This window comes from Juglans regia, chromosome 4 (genome assembly GCF_001411555.2).
Source record: "Juglans regia cultivar Chandler chromosome 4, Walnut 2.0, whole genome shotgun sequence".
NCBI classification, from domain to species: Eukaryota; Viridiplantae; Streptophyta; class Magnoliopsida; order Fagales; family Juglandaceae; genus Juglans; species Juglans regia.
The window spans coordinates 17525419-17549996 of NC_049904.1; the positions used below are offsets into that span (position 1 = coordinate 17525419).

The 24578-nt window shown below is 39.3% G+C and overlaps 1 protein-coding gene across 1 annotated transcript; it reads left to right on the forward strand.

Moving 5' to 3' along the window:
* Positions 1 to 216: 216 nt before the first annotated feature.
* On the forward strand, positions 217 to 2136 carry LOC118348261 (berberine bridge enzyme-like 21). Its single transcript, XM_035689515.1, has one exon. It carries the CDS (start codon positions 272 to 274, stop codon positions 1901 to 1903), a length of 1632 nt encoding a protein of 543 aa, XP_035545408.1. The 5' UTR covers positions 217 to 271; the 3' UTR covers positions 1904 to 2136.
* The last annotated feature ends 22442 nt before the right edge of the window (positions 2137 to 24578 follow it).

Below are 24578 nucleotides of genomic sequence, written 5' to 3' on the forward strand. Positions count from 1 at the left end.
AGTTCTTTTCCAAACCTATCATCTAATTGGATTCAAGGATTAGAGCTTAGAGGATCTCAATTCAATTTTGGAATTTACTATTTATGACCTATTACAGTACTTTTTCAACAGCATGGCTTGCCTTCATGAGGCCATGGGCTAGGAGTTGCTCTCGGGATATCAATCCTATATATGAAGGTGTTCGATCCAATATGTAATATATATATATATTACAATTAGCTGCAAAATGAGAAGGAAACAAACACACAAAAGGGAATAAACAGATACAAAAATGGGAAAATCAAACCCATTCCTGTATCTGCCAACGCCAAGAATGTTTCCTTTAATCTGCCTTTTTCTTCTTTTTCAAGTCTCTGACTCATGGGCAGCTTCCGATTCTGCCCATAACGCCTTTGTCCAGTGCTTATCATCTCAAACAAAGCAGCCAGATCAAATCTCCAAAATAGTTTATGCTCAAAACAACCCTTCCTACTCATCCGTCCTCCGTGCCTACATCCGCAATGCACGCTTCAACACCACATTGACGCCAAAACCTGTCATCATCGTGACCCCGACAGAGGAATCCCATGTCCAAGCCGCCGTGATTTGCGCCAAGAAAAATGGCATCCATATAAGAATCCGCAGCGGCGGCCATGACTACGAGGGCGTCTCGTATGTATCTCAAGACCCATTTGTCGTCCTCGATATGTTTAATCTTCGTTCTGTTGTGGTCGATGCCAAGGAAGAAACTGCATGGGTGCAAGTCGGCGCGACGCTCGGAGAAGTTTATTATAATATATGGCAGAAGAGCAAGCTGCATGGCTTCCCGGCGGGGGTTTGTTCCACCGTCGGCGTTGGTGGGCACTTAAGTGGCGCTGGATATGGTTTCATGGTTCGGAAATATGGACTTACCACAGATAATGTCCTTGATGCGAAGATCGTGGACGTTAATGGCAGAATCCTTGATAAGACTTCAATGGGAGAAGATCTTTTTTGGGCCATTAGAGGAGGAGGAGGCGCAAGTTTTGGAGTAATACTCGCATTCAAAATAAAGTTGGTTCCTGTTCCGGAAAAGGTTACCGTTTTTAGGGCTGAAAGGACCTTGGAAGAGAACGCGACCGATATTGTCTATCGATGGCAGCAAGTCGCTCCGACCACGGATGACAACCTGTTCATGAGGATGCTGATACAGCCCGTGACATCCAAGGTGAAGAAGGGGGAGACGACAATCCGAGCATCGATCGTCGCATTGTTCCTCGGCAAAGCAGAAGACCTGATCACGTTGTTAAGCAAGGAGTTTCCTGAACTAGGTTTGAAGAAGGAAGATGTGACGGAAATGAGTTGGATTGATTCTGTTGTGTGGGCTGGCGCCGGCAATGGCAATGTCACGTCCCCGACAGTCCTCCTCGACCGACACCCCGACACGGCAATCTTCGGGAAGAGGAAATCGGATTACGTGCAGAAACCGATTTCGAAAGCTGGGTTGGAATATATATGGAAGAAAATGATTGAGCTCGGAAAAGTTGGACTGGTTTTCAATCCTTATGGTGGAAAAATGAACCAAGTACAAGCTTCTGCACTTCCTTTCCCACATCGTGCAGGGAATTTGTTCAAAATCCAGTACTCAATAAGCTGGCAAGATGCAGGAATTGAGGCAGAAAAGAACTTCATAACTCAATCAAGGAGCCTTTACAGTTACATGACTCCTTTCGTGTCCAAGAACCCTAGAAGTGCATATTTGAACTATAGGGATCTTGACATTGGGATCAATCACCATGGTAAGAACAGCTATGCAGAAGGGAAGGTTTATGGAGCCATGTATTTTCATGAAAACTTTGATAGGTTAGTGAAGATCAAGACTGCAGTTGATCCAGACAATTTCTTCCGGAATGAGCAAAGTATCCCTCTGGCATCTTCCTCATAATTAAGGTTTAGGAAATTTTACTCCGATGCATTAATTAATTATAATGTTGTGATGGTCAGTCGATCGATCGAGATGGATGATGATTATTAATATGTAAGATTTTTTCTATTTCTTGGCAGCTCTTCGATCGCTAGCTTTTTGCCAAAAGTATCTCTTAATTTGTAGTGATATTTATTAATCTTTATTTCCCAATTATATCCCTACGACAAAAACAATCAATAGGAATGAAAAATAAAAAATACCCCCCCCCCAAAAAAAAAAAACCTTAAAAGTCATCAATTTTAAGTTGTCCTAAAATTATGTAACTTTGGAATGAAATTTCTCAATGAATCCAATCAAATATGTTCAAATGATGTCGGGTTATTTGGAACCAAACAATTTTCTCTCTCTAAATATATATATATATATATCTTTTTTCTAGGGTTTTATGTAACGCTCCAAACCCGGTTGGTCTGGAGAATTATTACCTGCCACTTTAGAACATGTTTCACAACACAACTAAAATAAAACTCAAAAACTTTATTCGCAAAACTCAATCTCAAGTACTCTAAATAATTATATTGAAACTCTACAAAATTATTACTGCAGCAAAATAAACTAAGGAGTCCAAAATCTCCCAGTAGTCATAACAAACCAAACTAATAACTTCAAAAGTCTTACTAAACCCAAGCCCTAGATAAAATTAAATATAAAAGACATTAAAACTAAAGGACATTAGAATTCCTTCTTCTGACATCCTCTCCCGGCTTAATCATGCTCACCAATCTAATCCAGGTCCTCAGTTGGACTCTCCACATCATCTGAAAAATATTATGAAGATAAGGGGTAAGTTATCAACAACTCAGTATGCAGAGGACATATGCTAGCGTGCAAACATGAGCATTTACAAAGTATAGCATGCAGAACAAAATATTTTCTAGAGTTATCATGCAGAACATAACATATTTTCAAAAGTAACAGAGCGATGATTTTAAGACAGTAAAAACCCATAGTACTTTGGCATAACATAAACTGAGTATCGTCATCAAATCAAAACAGAGCATCAAACAGAGCAGAGACCATGTTTCACCCCCGTGGTAGGATTGTGCTAACCCCGGTGGCCAAACCAGGCAGAGACAGAGGTGAAATCTTTCCTTTATTCTTCTCGGAGCCCCGAGTGTGCACACAGGAAAGACCACAATAAAACCACTTTGTTTCCAAAGTGGGTGCACTCATAGACAGAGAAGTTGGTACCAACCCAAACAGAGCAGAGCATAACAGAGCAGAGCAGAGCAGAGACAGAGTCAGACAAATATACCAGTACACCATGCCAAAGGTTTTCAGATGTTATATCAAAATAAAATTGAGTACCAAAACAGAATCAGACAGTTTATACACGCTGACAACAAAAGCCAAAACATCTTTCTAAATAAGTGCACAATTTTTCATATTCTCAATATCGCTCCCTTTTTCCTATTTCAGAAACCACATGATAGAATTTAGCTCATGTCTACACAATGCATGTCAGAATATATTTTTCCTTTTACACACAGATTTCATGAATAATGCAGATAAGCGACCGAGGTTGATCTCTGTTTTCACAAGTTCCCATCACATTACAAAATATGCAAGTTTTCATAAAATCAATCTCAGTCTTATTAACTTGTATAAAACCTAGCATAGGAACCCCGCTTATGTGATACCCCATATGATATGGATAAGGGTAGGTGGTGTATGGGATCCCACATTGCTTGGGAAGGAGAAGTTCTTGCTCTTTATAAGGTTTCAATGGGGCTCTAATTGTATCATTGGCTAGTCCTTTTAGAGTATAGGCCATGTGGTTTGGGCCTTCCACTGGGGCATTACAAATGGTATCAGAGCCTATCCCAACCAGAAATGTGGGACTTGAGCCGTGCCACCTACAATGGACAGGCCCGACGAGGACGTCGAAAATTTAAAGGGGGTAGATTGTGATACCCCATATGATATGGATAAGGGTAGGTGGTGTATGGGATCTCACATTGCTTGGGAATGATAAGTTCTTGCTCTTTATAAGGTTCCAAAGGGGCTCTAATTGTATCATTGACTAGTCTTTTTAGAGTATAGGCCATGTGGTTTGCGCCTTCCATTGGGGCGTTACAGCTTACCTGGACAACTTAGCTTTTCAGAATTTTTCTCAAAAATGTCGAGTCGAATATAAATCGTCACCTATAAAAATAATCACATAATTTCCATAAGTTTTCAATCAATTACGGATTTCGATATTTAAGCCTAAACTTCTAAAATAACCTATTTTAATATCTCAAAACTTACAACCCTCATAATCCCAAAATCTATCATCACTTCCTAAAAATCACCAATATTCATCATGACCAACATCAAACTCAAAACACCAATATTTAAACCCGAAACAGCCAACAAATTTCATAGCATAAACCAATCTCACACAAACAACTCCATCATCCAATCCAATTGACCCCCTTACTCCTCGGACTCAGTCCGGCACAACCAACCAATTCACAGTAAATATGACTTAGCGCAGAAATACATTTAAATCTCAAAAGTTCTTTGCAAAAAATACTTACAATGTTATAATATAATTTTTGAAAGATCACGGAGGTGCTAGAAGCGGCAACGCAGCAACAAAACAGTGCCAAATGCACTGTGGCCGTGGGTCTCAAAAACCCACTTTTGAACGGGTGTAAACAAAGACCTGAGATTGATAGGGTAGGGCTTAGGGATATCGGTGAAACTAGTGGTGGTGGTGGTTGGCCGTGGGTGGCAGCGCAATAGGCGGTTGAAGTGCAAAAACACCCAAAACGGAAATATTGATAGTGGGGCTTCACCGGTGACAGATCGGAGGTGGGGTTGGGTCCATTGAATTGCTAGGAGGTCGAGGATGATGTGGTGAGAAGATGGTGGCCGGAGGTGGCGCGACGGCGGCGCAGCGGCGTAAGGAGTGCTGTGGCTTGGTGGTGTGTGTGGGACCTAACGGCAGCGCGGTTGGAGCTAAGATTACAGGGGGTGGTCACCGGTGGCTAGGGAGGACGGTGGTGTCGCGCACGGCGGCGCGAGGCGGCGCGGCTGGGTGGACGAAGGAACGGACGGAGAGAGAGGGAGGAGGGCGCGCGGGAGAACCAGGAAGAAAAAAGAAAGAAAAGAAAAGAAGAAAAAGATAAAGGAAGAAAAGAAAAGAGGAAGAGAAAATGTAGGGAAAGAAATGAGGTTCAATCCTCACATCTTGGGTCACAAAAATGATCCAACGGAAATGGTTTTAAAACAGCAAGTGAAATAAAATAATTCAAACGCAGTGATTAAAATGAAAATAAATAATTAAACCCAATAATAAGCTAACTTAATATGAAAAACAATTTAAATGTATTACAACAATCAATTATAAGAAAGCAATTCAGAATAATTTTCACAAAATTAAAAACATAAAAATAAACCCATTAAAAATCCAACCAATTTTAAAATAAGAGAATAAATTTTTAAATTAATAACAAATAATCTTTCAATTAAAAATACACTAAAATACGGGGTGTTACATTTTAAGATTCAAATTCTAATAGAAGGCTCAAACTAAATGACCTATATTCCAAAATGACTAGTCAATGATATAATTAGAATCCTATTGGAACCTTATAAGGAGCAAGAACTTCTCATTCTCAAGCAATGTGAGATCTCATACACCACCTACCCTTATCAAATGAGATATCACAAATATAACATTTGAACGACAAGACAACATTTGAATGACTAATTGAACAATTAATTTGTTCTACCTTTCAATTTGTTGTTTAAACCAATTGAATGAAATCTAAACATTAGAACTGTAACGCCCCAAAACAATAAATGGATAGAGTTCCACCTATATTTTCAAAACTTTCTCTTTGTATACAAATATATATCAAATACATAACTTCCAAACTATTCACAACTATAATACAATGATCTTAAAAAATTCAAACAAGTTCGCCAAGAGCTATTGAATTCTAAATAATTACAATACAGATACTCCAACAAAAACTGTAAACTAACTAAAATATGACCATAAGAAAACTCTCTGTACAACCAAAACCATCTTCAAGCAACAAAATTATCAAACCACAGAACTTCCAACCTCCAGTGACTAAACCAAATCCACTATTAAATCTTTGGCTGAAAATCTATCACTTCAAATGAGAAGACTTTCTATAACTCTGAAAAATATTTGAAATGAAGTGGTGAGCTGTTACGCGTTCAGTAAGTAGAAATTTAATGGGGTGTGGGAGTTGAAATTTTTTTTGACTATAAGAGAATAAATTTTCAATAAAATAATGTGAGCAATAAAATTTTATCTCAACCAACATATTCAGCCAAATATCATATTCAAGGTCACATGATAATAGGGAAATCATCAATATACCACAAAGATATTGTAACACCTAGGCCCAACACCAAGTCCGCTTTCTAAATATTTTAGGTTAAGCATATGAAAAGCCTAGCTGAATTTTTTGAGTACTATTTTACGGGCCCAAATTCATTTATAACGGATATCAAATTTTCTAATGGACTTGTCATTGTAGTTAAATTCTTGGAATATTTCTAGATTGGGTTAAAAACATTTTTTATGGGCCGAGCAAATTTATTGGACAAGTTGTAATAATATAGAGTTTTGGATCAAGGTCCAAAAGTTAGAGAAAAAGCCCATTTATTATATGTTATACACTATCAGATGTGAGCTCAAATACTCTTAATGGCCCTACCCGATCACCCAAAAACCCAACCTGTGTGAATTGGTTTAGTACAATTTTTTAAACCCCCCACCATGCACGACTCTAGCACTTCCATGCATGTACGCCTCTCCTCTCTTCAGCTCTAGGTTTTCTTTTTTTCAATCACCGATATATTCACACGTTAACTTCACAGTTCATGCACATCCCTCATGCATTTATTGTTCATCTTCAACCCTAGACTAAGTTGCCGCTACTGCCCTCTTTAGCCATCCTGTTGCTATCATCTCCTCCCTTTGCCACCATGCACCACCTTGGGACAGTGCCTAATGCTTCAAACCTCCCCATGCCTCTCAGTTTTTTTTCAGCCCTGTTGCACTAGTAGCCATCAAGCCGCCCTTCCACACTGCTGCAACCATGCCACCGTCGCACCACTACATGATTACACCGCATCTCAACCAACCCCCTGAACCACCCTGCATGAGCGCCACCATAAGCCGCCAACCCCGTCTGCTGACCCATACTCCTCAGCCATTCAACACAGAGAAACGCTACCTCACCAATGCCGAAGGACCTCCGCTTTCGCTCCCCAAAACAGAGCAATCTTGACTCAACCAACCCACCACCCTTAAGCCACCGCCTTGCCGATTTCCTCAGCTGCAAAAGATGACACTTCCGCCGCTCCCAGCCACCTTGTAATACCCATACCAACGGAGGTGCCCAATGGAGTTGTTTAGGTATGTAAGTTCTTCTTACTTTCAGTTTTCACCTCCTTTGCATTATTTTTCCCCACTCCCACGTCCAGATCTCTCTTCCCCATCATCTCCCAATTTTTCTCTCACTGATACTATAACTTCCAAAACGTCAACCTCGAAACTGCTAGTTTGCTCACGCATATATAGAGATGATCCCTCCGTTACACGATTGCCGACTTCCATTCTCCCTGTCCAGCAACCAACCGCATACTCCGCCCTCATTCGCCAACCCAACGACAAAGCCACTGCATCACTTGAATCACCGTGCTCTCTCTCTCTCTCTCTCTCTCTCTCTCTCTCTCTCTCTCTCTCTCTACGCGCAGTAGTCCACCCATGCCCAGTAGCAACTCTATCACCCCACCATGTGATAGTCACTGGCAACTGCTACTCACTCAGCTGCCGCACCAACCTCCACCACCGTAACTAGCCTCCCCGAAGCAAAGCCAGCCACCGTCGCTGCTCCTCCCTCAGACGACCACCGAAAGCCACTGCTGTAAGGCCCAAGCGTTGTGAGGCCCGGACCAGTGCGTAAAAAGGCCCAGCCTTTGTCTTGGATGTTTTCAAAACGGTGCCATTTCGGGAAGGTTTGTCTCCTTCCTCAGCTATTTCCCGATTCCTTCTCCCTCTCTTTCTCATTTCAGTTTCCTTTTCTTTTTGTTCCCCCCAGGTCTCTCTCTCTCCCGTAACCCACTCCCCTTCCCGAGTTCCTCTCTTCTCTTCATTGGGTCTATTTGTGAGTCCAAAATTCATGCCCTAATTTTCCTACACATTTTCACTTTCGGTTTTTCCCTCAAAATCAATTTCTCACTCGGTCGCATCTCTCCATTGTAGCAGATCACTGAGTTTCTCTCTCTCGCGTCCCTCTAGTTTTGCCGTTGGTGTTCTCTCTTTAGACTCTTCTCTCCCTCTTGCGCAGTGTTTCGTCTTCAGGTATATCTCTCTCTCTTCTCTCTCAAGTCGATGCCTTCCTCTTAGTTTGTTTCTCTAGTTTCAAGCATTTCCGGCTTTGAATTTTCTAGGCGGTGCCGCTGTGTTTTTCCCCACTCCGAATTCCCTCATTAGACACTCACTCTCTTCCATTTCTCTCTGTTTCTCTTCTATCTGCGAAGTGGTTAATCTCCTTGTTGTGGTGTTGACGTTGAGCTCTATTGGATGGGTAAGGAAACCGTGTGCCATTTTACATTGTTTTTCATGGTGTAAATTAGTGGCTTTTAATTGTTTGATCGTTGGAAAAATTTCTTCTATTTATAATCGAAGTTGAGGGCTTTGTAATCTGATAGTGTTTTGTTGTTGAAGAAGGATTATAAAGGGTGGCTTTTGGGTTTTGACGAGGTGGTGAGGGAGGAGTTTTGAAATTGTGTAATGTTGTTTTGGTTGAATTGTTGGATTTGACGTGGTTGTGTGGGAGGCGTTTTCTAACTGTTCACGGTTGTGTTGGCTGATCTAAGTTTTGAATTATTTGGGTTGGATGTGCGGTAATCCAAATGGATGCTCAGAGTTGAATAGGTGTTGTTTTTGTACTGTTTGGGTTTTTATACTGTAACGCCCCAAACCCGATTAGCCTGGAGAATTACTACTTGTAACTTAAGAACATGTTTTCCAACACAACTAAAATAAAACTCCAAAACTTTATTTGCAAAACTCAATCTCATGTACTTACCACCACATTGAAAACTCCACGAAGTCATTACTGCAACAAAATAAACTAAGGAGTCCACAATCTCCCGGTAGTCATAACAAACCAAACTAATAACTTCATAAGTCTTACTAAACCCAAGCCCAATATATAAATAAATCTAAAAGACATTAAAACTAAAGAACATCAGAATTCCTTCTTCTAACATCCTCTCCCAGCTTAATCATGCTCACCAATCTAATCTAGGTCCTCAGTTGGACTCTCCACATCATCTGAAAAATATTATGAAGATAAGGGGTGGGTAATCAACAACTCAGTATGCAGAGGACATATGCTAGCGTGCAAACATGAGCATTTACAAAGTATAGCATGCAGAACAAAATATTTTCTAGAGTTATCATGCAGAGCATAAAATATTTTCAAAAGTAACAGAGTGATAGTTTTTAGACATGTAAAACCCATAATACTTTGGCATAACATAAACTGAGTATCATCATCAGATCAAAACAGAGCATCACACAAAGTAGATACCATGTTTCACCCCCGTGGTAGGGTTGTGCTAACCCCGGTGGCCGAACCAGGCAGAGACAGAGGTGAAATCTTTCCTTTATTCTTCTCGGAGCCCCGAGTGTGCACACAGGAAAGACCACAATAAAACCACTTTGTTTCCAAAGTGAGTGCACTCAGAGATAGAGAAGTTGGTACCAACCCAAACAGAGCAGAGCAAAGTAGAGATAGAGTCACATACAAATACCAGTACACCATGCCAAAGGTTTTTAGATGTTATATCAAAATAATACAGAGTACCAAAACAGAATCAGACAGTTTACACACACTGACAACAAAAGCCAGAACATCTTTTTAAATAAATGCACAATTTTTCATATTCTCATCATCGCTCCCTTTTTTTAGATTTCAGAAACTACATGATAGAATTTAGCTCATGTCTACACAATGTATGTTAGAACATATTTTTTCTTTTTCAAAAAAAATTGATGAATAATGCAGATAAGCGACCGAGTTTGATCGTTGTTTTTCCCAAGTTCCCATTACATCACAAAATATGAAAGTTTTCATAAGGTCAACCTCAGTCTTATTAACTTGTTTAAAACCTAGCATAGGAACCCCGCTTACCTGAACAACTTAATTTTTCACAATTTTCCTCAAAAATGTCGAGTCGAATATAAATCGTCACCTATAAAAATAATCACATAATTTCTGTAAGTTTTCAATCAATCACGGATTTCGATGTTTAAGCCTAAGCTTCTAAAATAACCTATTTTAATTCGCCAAAACTTAAAACCCTCGTAATCTCAAAATATATCATCACTTTCTAAAATCATCAATATCCACCATAACCAACGTCAAACTCAAAACACAAATATTTAAACCCGAAACAGCTAACAAATCTCACAGCATAAACCAATCACACAAACAACTCCATCATCCAATCCAACCGACCCCCTTACTCCTCGAACTCAGTCCAGCACAACTAACAAATTCACAATAAATATGATTTAGCGCAGAAATACATTTAAATCTCAAAATTTCTTTGGGAAAAATATTTACAATGCTATGATATAATTTTTGAAAGATCACGAAGATGCTAGAAGCGGCAACACAGCAACAAAACAGTGCCAAATGCACTATGGTCGTGAGTCTCAAAAACCCACTTTTGAACGGGTGTAAACGAAGATCCGAGATTGATGGGGTAGGGCTTAGGGATGTCGGTGAAGCTAGTGGTGGTGGTGGTTGGCCGTGGGTGGCGGCGTAGAGGGCGGTCGAAGGCTAAAATACCCAAAACGGAAATATTGAGGGTGGGACTTCACCGGTGATAGATCGGAGGTGGGGTTGGGTCCATTGGGTTGCTAGGAGGTCGAAGATGATGTGGTGAGAAGATGGTGGCCAGAGGTGGCGCGACGGCGGCACAGTGTCGCAAGGAGTGCCGTGGCATGGTGTGGTGCGTGGGGGCTATCGGCGGCAAGATAGGGGCTAGAAATGGAGGGGTGGGGTCGCCGGCCTGTGGGGGAGGTAGTGGGCTGGGCGGCGTTGCCGGACGGTGGCTCACGGCGGAGGGCTGGGGAGGAGAAGAAATCGCACGGGGAAAGGGGAGTTGCGGCGCGCGGGAAGCAGAGGAAGAAAAAGAAAAAGAATAAAAGGACAAGAATAAAAGAAGAAAAAGAAAAGAGAGAAGTAGGGAAATAAATTAGGTCCAATCCTAATATCTTAGGTCACAAAAATGATCCAACGGAAACGATTTTAAAACAGCAAGTAAAATAAAATAATTCAAATGTAATGATTAAAATGAAAATAAATAATTAAACCCAGCAATAAGTTAATTTAATATGAAAAAAAATTTAAATGTATTACAAAAATCAATTATAAGAAAGCACTTCAGAATAATTCTCACAAAATTAAAATCATAAAAATAAACCCACTAAAAATCCAACCAATTTTAAAACAAGAGAATAAAATTTTAAATTAATAACAAATAATCTTTCAATTAAAAAAAATACTAAAATACGGGGTGTTACATATACAACCGTTGAAGTGGAGGTTAAATTATTTGGAGTATTATTATGGTTGTTTTGGTTGAGTTGTAGGAGATTGCTTGGAGTTAGGGGCCATTGTAGTGGGATTGATATTTTATAATTTGTGTTTGACGTTGACTTTGGTGAGTGATTAGGATAATATCAAAGATTAGTACATGGTACTTGAGTTGAAATGCGGGCTATCCAATTTTATTATTTGGTTGTCTTAGTGAGTTGTTTTTGTTATTATATGGTTTGGGATTGTGGGTTTTTAATTATTAGATGGAAGTTATGCCAATTGTCGTTTAATACTCGGTGTATATATTTTGTTTCTATAAATAGGTGACTAGGTTTTTAGAGACCGTATTCAAGGCGTAGATAATACGCTACAGGAGTCAGGTAAGCAGGGTTTCTATGCTAGACCTTACACGAATTATTGAGACTGAGGTTGACTTTCTGAAAACTTTGCAAATTTTTGTGATAAAATGAGAACTTGGGAAAAACCAACATCGGACGCTTATTTGCATTACTCATGAAATCTGTATGAAAAAGAGAAAATATTTTCTGACATGCATTGTATAGACATGAGCTAAATTTCGTCATGATGTCTCTGAAATTTGAAAAAGAGCGATATGGAGAATCTGAAAATTTGTGCATTTCTTTAGAAAGATGCTCCGACTTTTATTTTCAGTATGTGAGAGTGATCTGATTATGTTTTGGTACTCTGTTTTATTTTGATATGGCATCTGAAAACCTTTGGCATGGTGCACTGATTTTTTGTCTGACTTGGTCTCTGCTCTACTCTGTTATGCTCTGCTCTGTTGGGTTGGTACCAACTTCTCTGTCTCTGAGTGCACTCACTTTGGAAACAAAATGGTTTTATTGTGGTCTTTCCTGTGTGCACACTCGGGGCTCCGAGAAGAATAAGGGAAAGATTTCACCTCTGTCTTGGCCCAATTTGACCACCGAGGATAGCACAACCCTACCACGGGGGTGAAACATGGTCTCTGCTCTATAAGATGCTCTGTTTTGATTTGAAGATGATGCTCAGTTTATGTTATGCCAAAGTACTATGGGTTTTTACTTGTCTTAAAACCATCGCTCTGTTACTCTTGAAAATATGTTCTGTTCTGCATGATACCTATGGAAATTATTTTGTTTTACATGCTATACTTTGTAAATGCTCATGTTTGCATGCTAGCATATGTCCTCTACTTACTGAGTTGTTGATAACTCACCCCCTATTGTTATAATATTTTTCAGATGATTTGGAGAGTCCAACTGAGGACCTGGATTAGATTGGTGAGCATGATTAAGCTGAAGAGAGGATGTTAGAAGAAGGAATTCTGATGTCCTTTAGTTTTAATGTCTTTTAGATTTAATTATATCTTGGGTTTAGTAAGACTTATGAAATTATTAGTTTGGTTTGTTATGACTTCCGGGAGATTGTGGGCTTCTTAGTTTATTTTGCTACAGTAATGACTTTGTAGAGTTTTCAATGTGGTTATTTAGAATACATGAGATTGAGTTTTGCTAATAAAGTTTTGGAGTTTTATTTTAGTTGTGTTGGGAAACATATTCTTAAGTAACAGATAGTAATTCTCCAGGCCAACCGGGTTTGGGGTGTTACAACTGCCCAACCAAAGCGTCGACAGCACCACCACCTCTGTTTTTCTCACTCAAAACAGATATTTTTACCACTGAACCATCGTACCTCACTAGCCACTCCAAGTTGTCGCCACCTGCACGGATAGGGGGCCGTCGGACACCCCCAAGCCATCCTAGCCCTTAGCAACCCCTCACGGTGGGTCGCTCTCTCAACTTACTCTCTTCTCCTCTTCGCCCTCTCTCTCGTACTCAATCGCTCAGCTTTGGCAGCTTTGCCGCACCGCCCACAGCCAATTGCAGCCGCGCCACCATGGTTGTTCTAGCTTGGCCCAGTCGTGCCGTGCCTCCTCGATTTTTACTCGGTAGCCCCTGTCGCGGCTACTGCCGCACCTCATTTTATCATTTTTCATGTGTTTGCTTTAGGACTTAAAATTTTTTATAAGCATCAATTAACCTAGTAGAAGATGATTATTACCATTATGCCCTTTTGATCATGTTTTCAAGTGATAAAGTATTACAAAAGCTATTGTTTAGTTGGTATACTAAATAAATTTGTTTTTTTGATAAGTAGTTGGTATACTAAATAAATAAAATTACACTATTAACTTTGAGCTACAAGTTGAATTATTGTGTTTTAAACTTTTAATATGTGTTAGTAAACTCTAAGTTACCTATATTTACAAAAATTATTTTGATAAGTTAAATTGATTTTAAGTAAGGTTTTCTCTCAAAAGTAAGCGATAATGTTGTAATTTTATTATGATCTAGTTTATTAAATAATTATTGTTGTATAACTTAAACAGAAATTTTGGTATAATTATGTTATTCTGTATTAAATTTGATAGTTTGATTTTTGAATAGTAAGTTAGTTAGAATTAATACTTTAGTCAGAGATTAAATTTATGATATTGTAGGATTTCAAGGAATTTAGATTTTTAGAAAAATAGGTTACTTAGCATTTTAGTTGTAAGTATTGAAAAATTGTGTTAATTTCGGATATTTATAGGAGTATGTGACTATTTTATAGGTGACGATTGATTTTTGTTCAATACTGCTGTGGACAAATTCCCAAAAGTTAAAAAATTCAGGTAAGCGAGATTCCTATGCAAGACTTTACACAAATGGTTTAGACTGAGGTTGACTTTTCTGAAAATTATGCATGTTTTGTTATGAAATAAGAGCTTAAGAAAAACAACCACGATTGTTTATTTGCATTCTTAGTTATTTATTTTGGAGTTAAAGCAATGAGGTCTATGAGTAATTGAGGAATTTGATTTTATATTTGCACAGTGAGATATGATTTTAAGTGTTGAGAGGTAATTCTCCGACCCATCCGAGACCGGGGCATTACACACCTTTTCGTTGGTTCGTCGCTGCCCTTACGGTGAGTCCCTCACATGCTGCTCCCTTTTCCCTCGCACTCTCACTCTCCATTCTCTCTCTCTCTCATCACTTTTGCTCCCTCTCTCATGATTGATGTGTCGCGTGCCGACAACCTTCGACCTCTGCCCCCCGCTCTTCATGCCACTCCTCCTCTCTTGGTGGGTATGGACGCCTCTGTTGCTTGGTTTGGTTTGGAGCTTTTTTTACAATCTCAATTTTCCTTTTTGCTCCCAAACAACCCATTTTATGATTTTTACTTTTCCAAAATGCCCTGTCATCAAGATAGCTCATGGGGCATTTACTTATATATATATATATATATATATTATTGAAGAGCTGGTAGCCACATGTCTAGTGGCCCCGTTTCAAGTTTATTAATATGCCCTCACTTATGGCAGAAGAGTATCATGGTTACAAGCCAAGCATCAGGGAGTTTACAGATTATAAAATAAAAAAACTCTCAAATACAAACCAACCAAAACCGAAACAAATAAAATAAAGAGACGAAAAAAACTAAACAAGCCTATTAGAAGACCATAAATAAATCTAACAGGCCTAAAAAATACGTGTAAAAAAAATCTAAACGGGCCTAAATAAACCAAGGCCGAAAACAAAGGGCTAGAAAGAAATCCAAAAAAAAAAAGAAACAAAAACCTAGCAAAGCTAATGACAGAAATAAGGAAGGCCTAAATAATCCAACCGCACAATACCTTTTAAAAACTGGGGAAGATCTTGATTACCATTATACGTGACATTCATACCCATTTCTCCTTCTCTAGCAAGAAAATCCGCCGCACTATTACCTTCCCAAAATTGATGAGCCACCACGAAATTTATGCCCTCTAGTTCCTTTCACAAAACCTCCCAAAAATCCCAAAGATACCATAAGGTACATCTATCGTTGCGAATCCAAGATCTTCAAATCATGCATGGACAAGTTACGTAACGAGCTAATGTTATGAGCCAATAACTTAATCCAAACCCGAACACTTCTCAATACAGTCACATCCGTGTCATACTTTCCATCCATTCTAGCCTTGCATCTTCTCTTCTATAGGCACCACGTAATTAGACAAGGAATAGCCAACAAGAGTACCTTTGAAGGGAGATTTTTTAGCATAATTAAACTAGGTAGCTACTCTATTCCTCCATGGTAAACTGCGCCTACACGGAATACCTAGAGCAATACTAGCATAAGACTAGACGTCTAGAGCCACGACCCCCATAGAAAAAATATGGTCATTGTTTTCTATGCATCTTCGATCACCACAATCACATGCAGAAGCAAGAGACAGACCTTTGCTTTGAACCCGAGCATCCACTTGCAAACAGTCAAACCAAATTTTCCACAAACATATTGAAATACATTTAGGTAACAACTGATGCCAGAACCAATCATGCCATGTTAATTCCTGACCTCTTTTTCTCACCAACTCCCACGTTGTACTGGTTGAAAAAGTGCCATCAGAGGAAGGCTTCTACACAAATATATATAGACCTTGTTTACCACTTGGTGGTAGTTGTAATATTTCCTCAATGATCTCCTCACCAATCAACTCCCTAAGGATACCCTCATCCCAAAAATTATTAGACCAACAATCTATTCCCTAAGGATACCCTCATCCCAAAAACTATTAGAGCAACAATCTTTAATACACAATCTATTGTTAGCAATATCTTCAACCCTCACCGAAAGGGGGCCCGATGTTAGCCATTGATCAAACCAAAAGGTAGCATTACCACCATGCACCAGGACTTTCAGATTGTCCATAACTTCCGGTAGCATAATTATAATCGATCTCCAAAATCTAGAATTAGTCGGTCTCGCATTGTGAGATGAAATATGACCATTTCTAAGGTATTTGGCACGGAAAAATTCAGACCATAGATTATTAGTAGACAGAATTCGAAAAGCAAATTTCATATGAAGTGATTTTTGGACCTCTTTATGATCTCTCATGCCTAACCCTCCTTCTTTAGTAGGCATACATATTTTACTCCACGAGCGCCAATGATACTTTCTTTTTCCATTTGTCTCCCCCCAAAGAAAATTAGCTAACAAAGATTTAATGTGAGACAACGAGATTGAAGGCACACTCATCACAGACAATAAGTGGATTGGCATACTTGATAAAACATGCTTGACTAAAATAAATCTACCACCCGGCAATAACAACTTGAACTTCAAATCGGCAACTTTTTTCCTCACTTTTTCAACCAACGGTTCAAAACCTGGGTTGTCAACCTACCTGAGGTCAACGGCACACCCAAATTGGTGACTGGAAAATTTCCTTCCTTAAAACCCGTAAGGATCAACAAACTCCTCTTTCGTGATGACGAAATCAATTTAGAAGGAAATATAGTTGATTTGTCTATGCTAATTTTTTGACCAGACCATTTCTCATAAATTTCAAGAGTGTACACCAAATTTCTAAAAGACCTCTTACCCCCATTAGCAAAAATAAGAATGTCATCAGCATATAGTAAATGTGAAACCAAAGGAGCACCAATCGGATGATGAAATTTTGTAATTCGTCCCTCCTCAAAATTTTTCCTGAGTAGACTTGTCAACACTTCTTCCATAATGATGAATAAATAAGGGGAAATAGGTTTCCCTTGGCACAAACCTCGTGCATATTGAAAATAACCTTTAACGGTTTCATTCATCATAACATAAAACCACTGGGTCTACACACAATTTGCAATAAGCCGCAAAAACTTTCAAAGAAACCAAAGGCTCGAATCACATTCAACAAGAAATCCCAATTCACCCTATCATATGCCTTGGCCATATCAATTTTCACCAATACATTACCACTAACAGTTTTTTTATGCAGTGAATGAACTATCTCCTGAGCAAGAGTAATGGTCTCGAAGATACTTCGCTCAGGAATAAAAGCACCTTGTTCTTGCGAGACCAACTTATCAAGAATACAAGTTAGTCGATTCACGATAATCTTTGAAAAGATTTTATAAGCCATAAAACACAAACTAATAGGGCGAAATTTGTCAAAACTAGAGGGTTTTGACACTTTCGATATAAGAACAATAAATGAGGAAGAATAAAACCTAGTTAAAGGAGCACCCCTGAAAAAATCTCTTGTGGTCTCCCCAACATTCTCCTTGATAATATCCCAGCAAGACATATAAAATTTCGATCCAAAACCATTGGAACCAGGGCTACTATTCTTTGGGATAGAAAAAATAGCTTGCTTTACTTCCATTTCAGAAGGTGCCACGCATAACCAACGGTTCTCTTCATCCGAAATTTTCTTCTCAATAAGCATCGACAAATCACAAGGTTCCAACGTAGGCGAATCGGTAAGGAAGTTTCAAAAAAAATCCATAGCCTCCTCATGAACTTCTTCAGCATTATTCAGCACTCTCACATCTACAAGGACCATTTTATTAATAAGGCCCTTGGTGCGTATCTGATTAATGACCGAATGAAAAAACTTCAAGTTTTGATCTCCCTTGGTCAACCATTTATACTTAGCAATTTGGCCTAGGCAAGAAGCCTCCCTTTTTTCCATAATTCAATCTTAGTTTTAGTAGCCACAAAATCATCCTCAAGCTCCTCAGACAAACCCGTTTGAAGTTGGTTTTCTAGCAAATCAAACCTCTCCTCCAGAGGTCATAGATTGGCATCCACCCTACCAAACACATTTTTATTCCATGCACTAAGCTAGTTCTTTTCAGCTGAATAAAAAGCTTTAAGAACCCAGTCGCCTCGTCCTGCATATTCCAGGCTTCCTTCACACACAAAAAGAACCCTTCATGCAAACACCACATATTAAGAAAATGAAATGGAGATGGCCCATAGGAAGAAGCAGGCTGGTCCGAAAATACTACCATATAACAGTGATAAGAAGATTTGTGACTCAGATACTTAAAATGAGCTGAAGGAAAAAGACTGGCCATAGACAAATGTAACACTAACACGATGAGCATCCCATTTAAACCACCCAGTCATGGTTTGGGACGTACAAAGCACAAATTCATAACTATTTGGGTCACTCCAAAACACCCACAACTTACCACCCTGATTAGCATTAGAAGCATAATGATTAAAATCCAAAAAATACCCAAGAGCAGCCATACAGTTTTCAGCAACAAAAGGTTTCGAAATAGCAAATAAGGAAACCTTAAATTTATTAAGAAGCTTCTTCAATCTTCCTCTAGAACTGCCTAGCCCTCTAATATTCTAGAAAAATATTGTGTCAATCATAAATTCAATTTTTGAGATCGGGTATGCACCCGTTGTGATTTCCTCATTATCTTTTCCTCATCCATCTTTGATTTACCATTAGTCGAACGATGATCCACAACTGATTCATATAATTTTTCTTTTCCCATCATCACAGGAATTTTGCCCTTTTCTTGATCAGATTCATAGGCCCACGCCCGCTCCCCCTGAAGGACATGCTTTCGAGAGTCCTCCATGTCATCCGACACCTTTTCATTTGGTACCTGCACCTGCGAAGATAGTCCATCTGGAGGATCGTGCTTTTAACTATCACACCACCCTTCCTCGCAATCATCATCATTGTTTTCAACACTGTTATCGAACACTTTCTTCCCATTATCCACTTGTGGATCAACATGAACCTTATTAGCTTTATTCTCAACCACCGGCTACTTCACCGTAGCTTGAATAACAGGCTCACCTATGACAAGCTGGGCAACAATAACTTGAGGAATTTGATTCATCATATGTATTTATTTTTCAACAACCTTATTTCCCTCAAGAAAACCTTGCGAATTACTGGTACTAGCATCATGAATCCCCTTGGCACCCCCTTCTTCAAGAACCACATTATCCGCTAACACCTTTTTAGTATTTTTCGGTTGCCAAACCTTTTTGCCTTTCACACGTTCATCATCCTTCTATTTCGCTCCAACCCTACAAAAAACTGAAGTATGCCCTTGTCGAGAGCATTTCAAGCAATAAAAACCAGGCTTTTCAAATTACGCTACCTACCAAATATAGTGCATCGGGGATAAAACGATAGGGAAACCTCTCATCGGCTCCATGGTCTAGTCCACTTCCACACAAATTCGCACCCCGGAAACACGAGCATGATTAATCGTTGCATTGTCTGTGCCAAGATAACAACCAAATCGTGTGGCTATAATCTATAAAAAATTCGTCCTGTAAAGGTGCATAGGGAGACCATGCAACAAAATCAATTGGGGAGCCAAAGGAGACTCCCAGTTAACATCAATATCCTTGGTCCATTTAAATAAATGAAAAGCATTCCCCTCCATAGTTCTACCTTCAAGTGCCCAACCATGCACAAAATCTCGCTCGTTCTTCATATGAATAAGAATATGATAGTCATCCATAAAAATGACAGTCAGAATTTCCGTTAATCTCCACATTTTCACAATAAATAATATGACATTATCAATAGACGGCCAAACTCTCATAAACTTCAGCACAATGCAAAACGAAATTCTTCCGCAACTTTAATCATCTCTGACTTCTAAAAAATGAATCCCAATTCACCATCTATCTCCACCAAAAATCGCATGGGAATTTTAAAAGCCGGATTCTCCACTTTCTTTTGTATCACCTGTGCATACGATTTCATCTCGATCCAATTAGTACCAGTGTTGCCCCCCGACGGAGAGGCCATTGGAAAAGTGTAGGGCGCCGTCCAACGCTAGCCTTAGCAGTAGAAACCAACCTAACAACCTGATTAAGGAAATCCCACAAAACGTGGACTTACCAAAGCCAGCCAAAAAACCCGACGAAAATCGCCCAACTCCGAACTTCATCACTGATATGTATATCACTGGGAATTGTATATCAATGGGAATTTTATACTTCTCTTTTCAAAATAAATTGTTAAGTATTCTATTCTAATTTTAGTAGTGTTTTATAATAAGATTTTAGTTTTATTTGAAATACTTTAATACTAATTAAGTCTATTTCGTTTTAATTAAATGAAATTTTGTTTTTTATACTTTATTAGATTATGTTATAATTATGTTAAGAGAATATTTTAAACTAGAGATGTATTTTATGTGGCATAGTTGTAATTACTAAAAATATTAGTATGCACTTTTAGAAATAATTTAGAGTTTAATAGTCAGAGAAATTATGTGGATATTGAGGAATTTGGGGAAGTGTTGCTATTTTAGGGTTATGAGAATTTTAGGTTTTGAGGAATTAAAGTAGGTTAATTCTAGCATTTTAGGTTAAGTATTGAAAACGTGTTCGATGGGAAATTTACGAAGATTACTTGACTATTTTATAGGTGGCGATTGATATTCGTTCGACACTATTGTGAAAAATTCCTAAAAAATTAAGTCAAGATAAGCGGGGTTCCTATGCTAGACTTTTCATAAAAAGAAAATGAAACAAGGTTGATTTTGAAAATATGCATGTCTGTTTCGGAATGAAATCTGAAAACAATCTCAGATATGTGTTCTGCATATGCATGAAAGCTGTATAAGAGAAAATATTTCCTATCATGACTGGTGTAGATATGAACTAATTTTGTGCATTCTGCTTCAAAACTATGCAAAAAGAGCGAATATGAAAATTTGTGCACGTGATGCAAAAATATTCTGAAACTGTCTTTGAATATGTGAAAAGATATGAATTTGTTCAATATTCTATTTTGATATGTTACGACATCTGAAAACCTTAGCATAAGATTCTGATTCTGTATTGTGACTAAGTCTGATGCTGAAGTTCTGTTCAGTTTCTATTACGGCCCAATCACGGGTTATAATAGTGGATACCGCCCAAACCATGGGTTATAATTGTAACACTCGAGTCTAGCAACAAGCCGTTTTATAAAAGAGTATACAGTATTAGAGAGGTTTGATGTTCATAGAGGAATAAGTGTCCAAGGGCACAAGTGCTTATTTGAGAGTCATAGTTAGAAAATTGATTATTTTTCGATTATTTTGATATGATGAGTTAAGGATATTATCGAGTCTTTGAGGAGTTTTTACTTTATTTTATTGAGAATTTCTTTGTTATCCCTATGAATGAACATTGATATTTGGGTTGAGCAAATGAATTAATATTTTACTGAGTTTTCTGGAGTTTATAGTTGTGGTATTGGAATTGATATTAAGTATTAAGAGCTAACTCTCTGGACCTCTAGGATCGGGGGCGCTACAATAATAGTGGATACAACCCAACTACAGGTTATAATTGTGGATACAACCCAACCACGATTGAAAATAGTAGATACAACCCAACCACAAGTTATAATAGTGGATACGACCCTTCTACGAGTTAGAATTGTGGTTTATAACCCTACTACGGGGGTTAAACATGGTATACGGCCCAACCACAGGTTAAAATAGTGAATACGACCCTTCCACAAGTTATAATAGTGGTTTATAACCCTACCACGGGGATTAAACATGGTATCTATCCCGATACGAAGCTCTGATATGATGAAGATGAGGTTTGAAATCTTGATATGCCAAAGGATTTTGGAATAAGAATGTTTTCTAAAAGTTTCGATTTAATATTTTGGGTAACATGTTTTGATTTTGCATTCTGAAAGCAAATGCTTCTGATTCTACTTTCTGAAAGTAAATATTTTGTCTTGCATTCTGATTTCTAAAAATGCTCATGTTTAAATACTAGTATATGTTATCTGCTTAGTGAGTTGTTGATAACTCACCCATTATTTCAATAATATTTTTCAGAAAATTTTGATATCTCAGTTGGAAGTCAAGAGTATGAAGTGTTAGCAATGTTTGATGATCATAAAGGAATAAGTGCTAGAGGGTACAAGTTTTTATTGGAGAGTCTTATTTAGTAGGTTAATGATTTTATGTTATTTAGTATTTGGAGTCATGGATATTTTTGAATCCTTATGGAGTTTTCAAATAATTTCATTGAGTTATTTTTTGGTGTTCTGGCGGAGGAACATATCTACTTGGTTTGAATAAATGGGTTTGTATTTTGATGGAGAAGTTTGAGTTTATAAATATGTTATGAGAGATGATTTTAGATTACAAGAGCTAACTCTCCAGACCTTCGAGAACGGGGTGTTACAGTTGGTATCTGTAATACCCTGCTCCTTTCTTCTTACGTACGCTTCTTCTTTCTGACGTATGTTTCGTCTTTATGACATAAGCAAATCCCGAAGGCAGAGATTATATGATCATCTGCCCTTCTCACTAGTGATTGAGAGCCACGTTATGCGTGTCGAACCATGATGGCGTGTCTCGAAAGATATCGTGTGACTTCTAGGCCACGCCCATGATGGCGTGTCTCGAAAGATATCGTGTGACTTCTAGACCACGCCCAATGTTTTAAATATGCTGGAAATATTTATAAGGAGTATTTCCAGTATTATTGAATTAAGATTGATCTTAAATACGACAATCATAATATTCTTGAAGAGCTCCAAAAATATTATAATCATCGGAAATCATTTTAATATTATTATTAAAATGATTTCAATTATTTAAGATATTATGATATTTAAATTATGTTGAAAGCTTTTATTAATTAAATGGTTTTATTCTCTTTAATATGTTAAGTGAGACTTCATCATTTTATTAATGATGAAGAATCTTATTCTATAAACTAAAGTTAGTTTAAAATAATATTCTACCTTAATTTCTCTAAGCGCTTTTAATTAAGTTAATAGTTAATACATTTTAAACCAGTAATTGAGATCCACCGTTAGATCGTTACGTGGATCCCCAAGACGAAGGGACTGTGTTAAATACCCAGACCCCCTCTCTTTCTTCCTCACTTTTCCCCAGCCCTCTCTCTCTCCTCCCCAGTGTACGTGAGGTGCGGCCTCTCGCCAAGCCCGATTCTTCCACACCTCAGCCTGGCACCACCGTGCGTCAGTAGCCCTCACCGCCGGCACCACCAGCTCCACCTCACTCCGGCGAGCTCAACCAGCCCAGCCTCTCTCTCTCATGCTCTCCCTTTCTCCCTTTCGGAAGTGCAAAGCCCAATGGGCTTGGTGCACGTTGGGCTGCCATGCGCCGTCCTCCGGCGCCACCACTCCCACAGCAACCTCCTCTTCCACCGGCCAACCTCCTCCAGCAAGCTCGGCCTCCACCATGCAGTCCTCCCTCTCCCCTCACGGCAAGTAGCCAAAATGGGTCTTTGACCCATTTCCCCACCTTGTGCCGTAGTATGCGGCCACCCACGGCCACCGGACACCACCACGAGCTACTCCTAGTCTCCCCCTTCCTCCTCCCTCGAACCCATGGCCAAAAGCCCTTCTCCACCGCACGGGCTTCCTCTCTTCACACACACGGGTTACACACCGTGCAACACCACCCACGACAGGTGACCACCACGTCCAGCCTCCTCGGGCCACCACCAAGCCAACCCAACCACCTACGGCCCCGATCTGCCACCCCCACATGCACACTCTCTCTCACTCTCCCACGGCCTCTCATCCACTTCAAGGCCTTGAACCGCCACAGTGAGCCACCGTGGCGCCACCTCGACGCCACCACAAGATCCACCGCACCTCCCTTAGCTGAGCCCTAGGTCCAAACCACCACTTTATGTGGTGGGTAGTCACTGCATGTGATGGACAGCCACTCCGCGTGGCTGACCGCCACTGTCACAAGGCCACCACGAGCCCTTCCAAGACCACACCTAGCTATCCAAACGCCTAAACAGTCACCGTACGCGGTTTAGCCACCACGTACGACCCTTCCGACGTCTTCGAACGTGATGGTCAACGAGCAATGCATGGGTTATCCCATCGATGGTATAACTCTCTATCCCTCGTATTTATGTTAGATATTAATTAGTTGACTCGGTTGTGGACTGTGTTGTTGGTATTGTGGAGTTGTGGTATTCTGATGTGGTGCTGTGTAACGAAGTGTTGGGCATTCTGTGTAGTGAAGTGTTGGCCATATATGTGTGTATGGAGGTGCATTGTGCCGTGTAGTGCGCTGTGATGTGTTGGGCTTAGATGGGAAGTGTTGTGGACTGTGCCATGTAGTGTGATTGGGGAATATGTGCTGTATTGGTGACGTGACAGGTGGAATGGGAACAGTACACGCTGTGTGTACTCTGTATGTGGCGTAGTGTGAGACAAGCAGAGTATA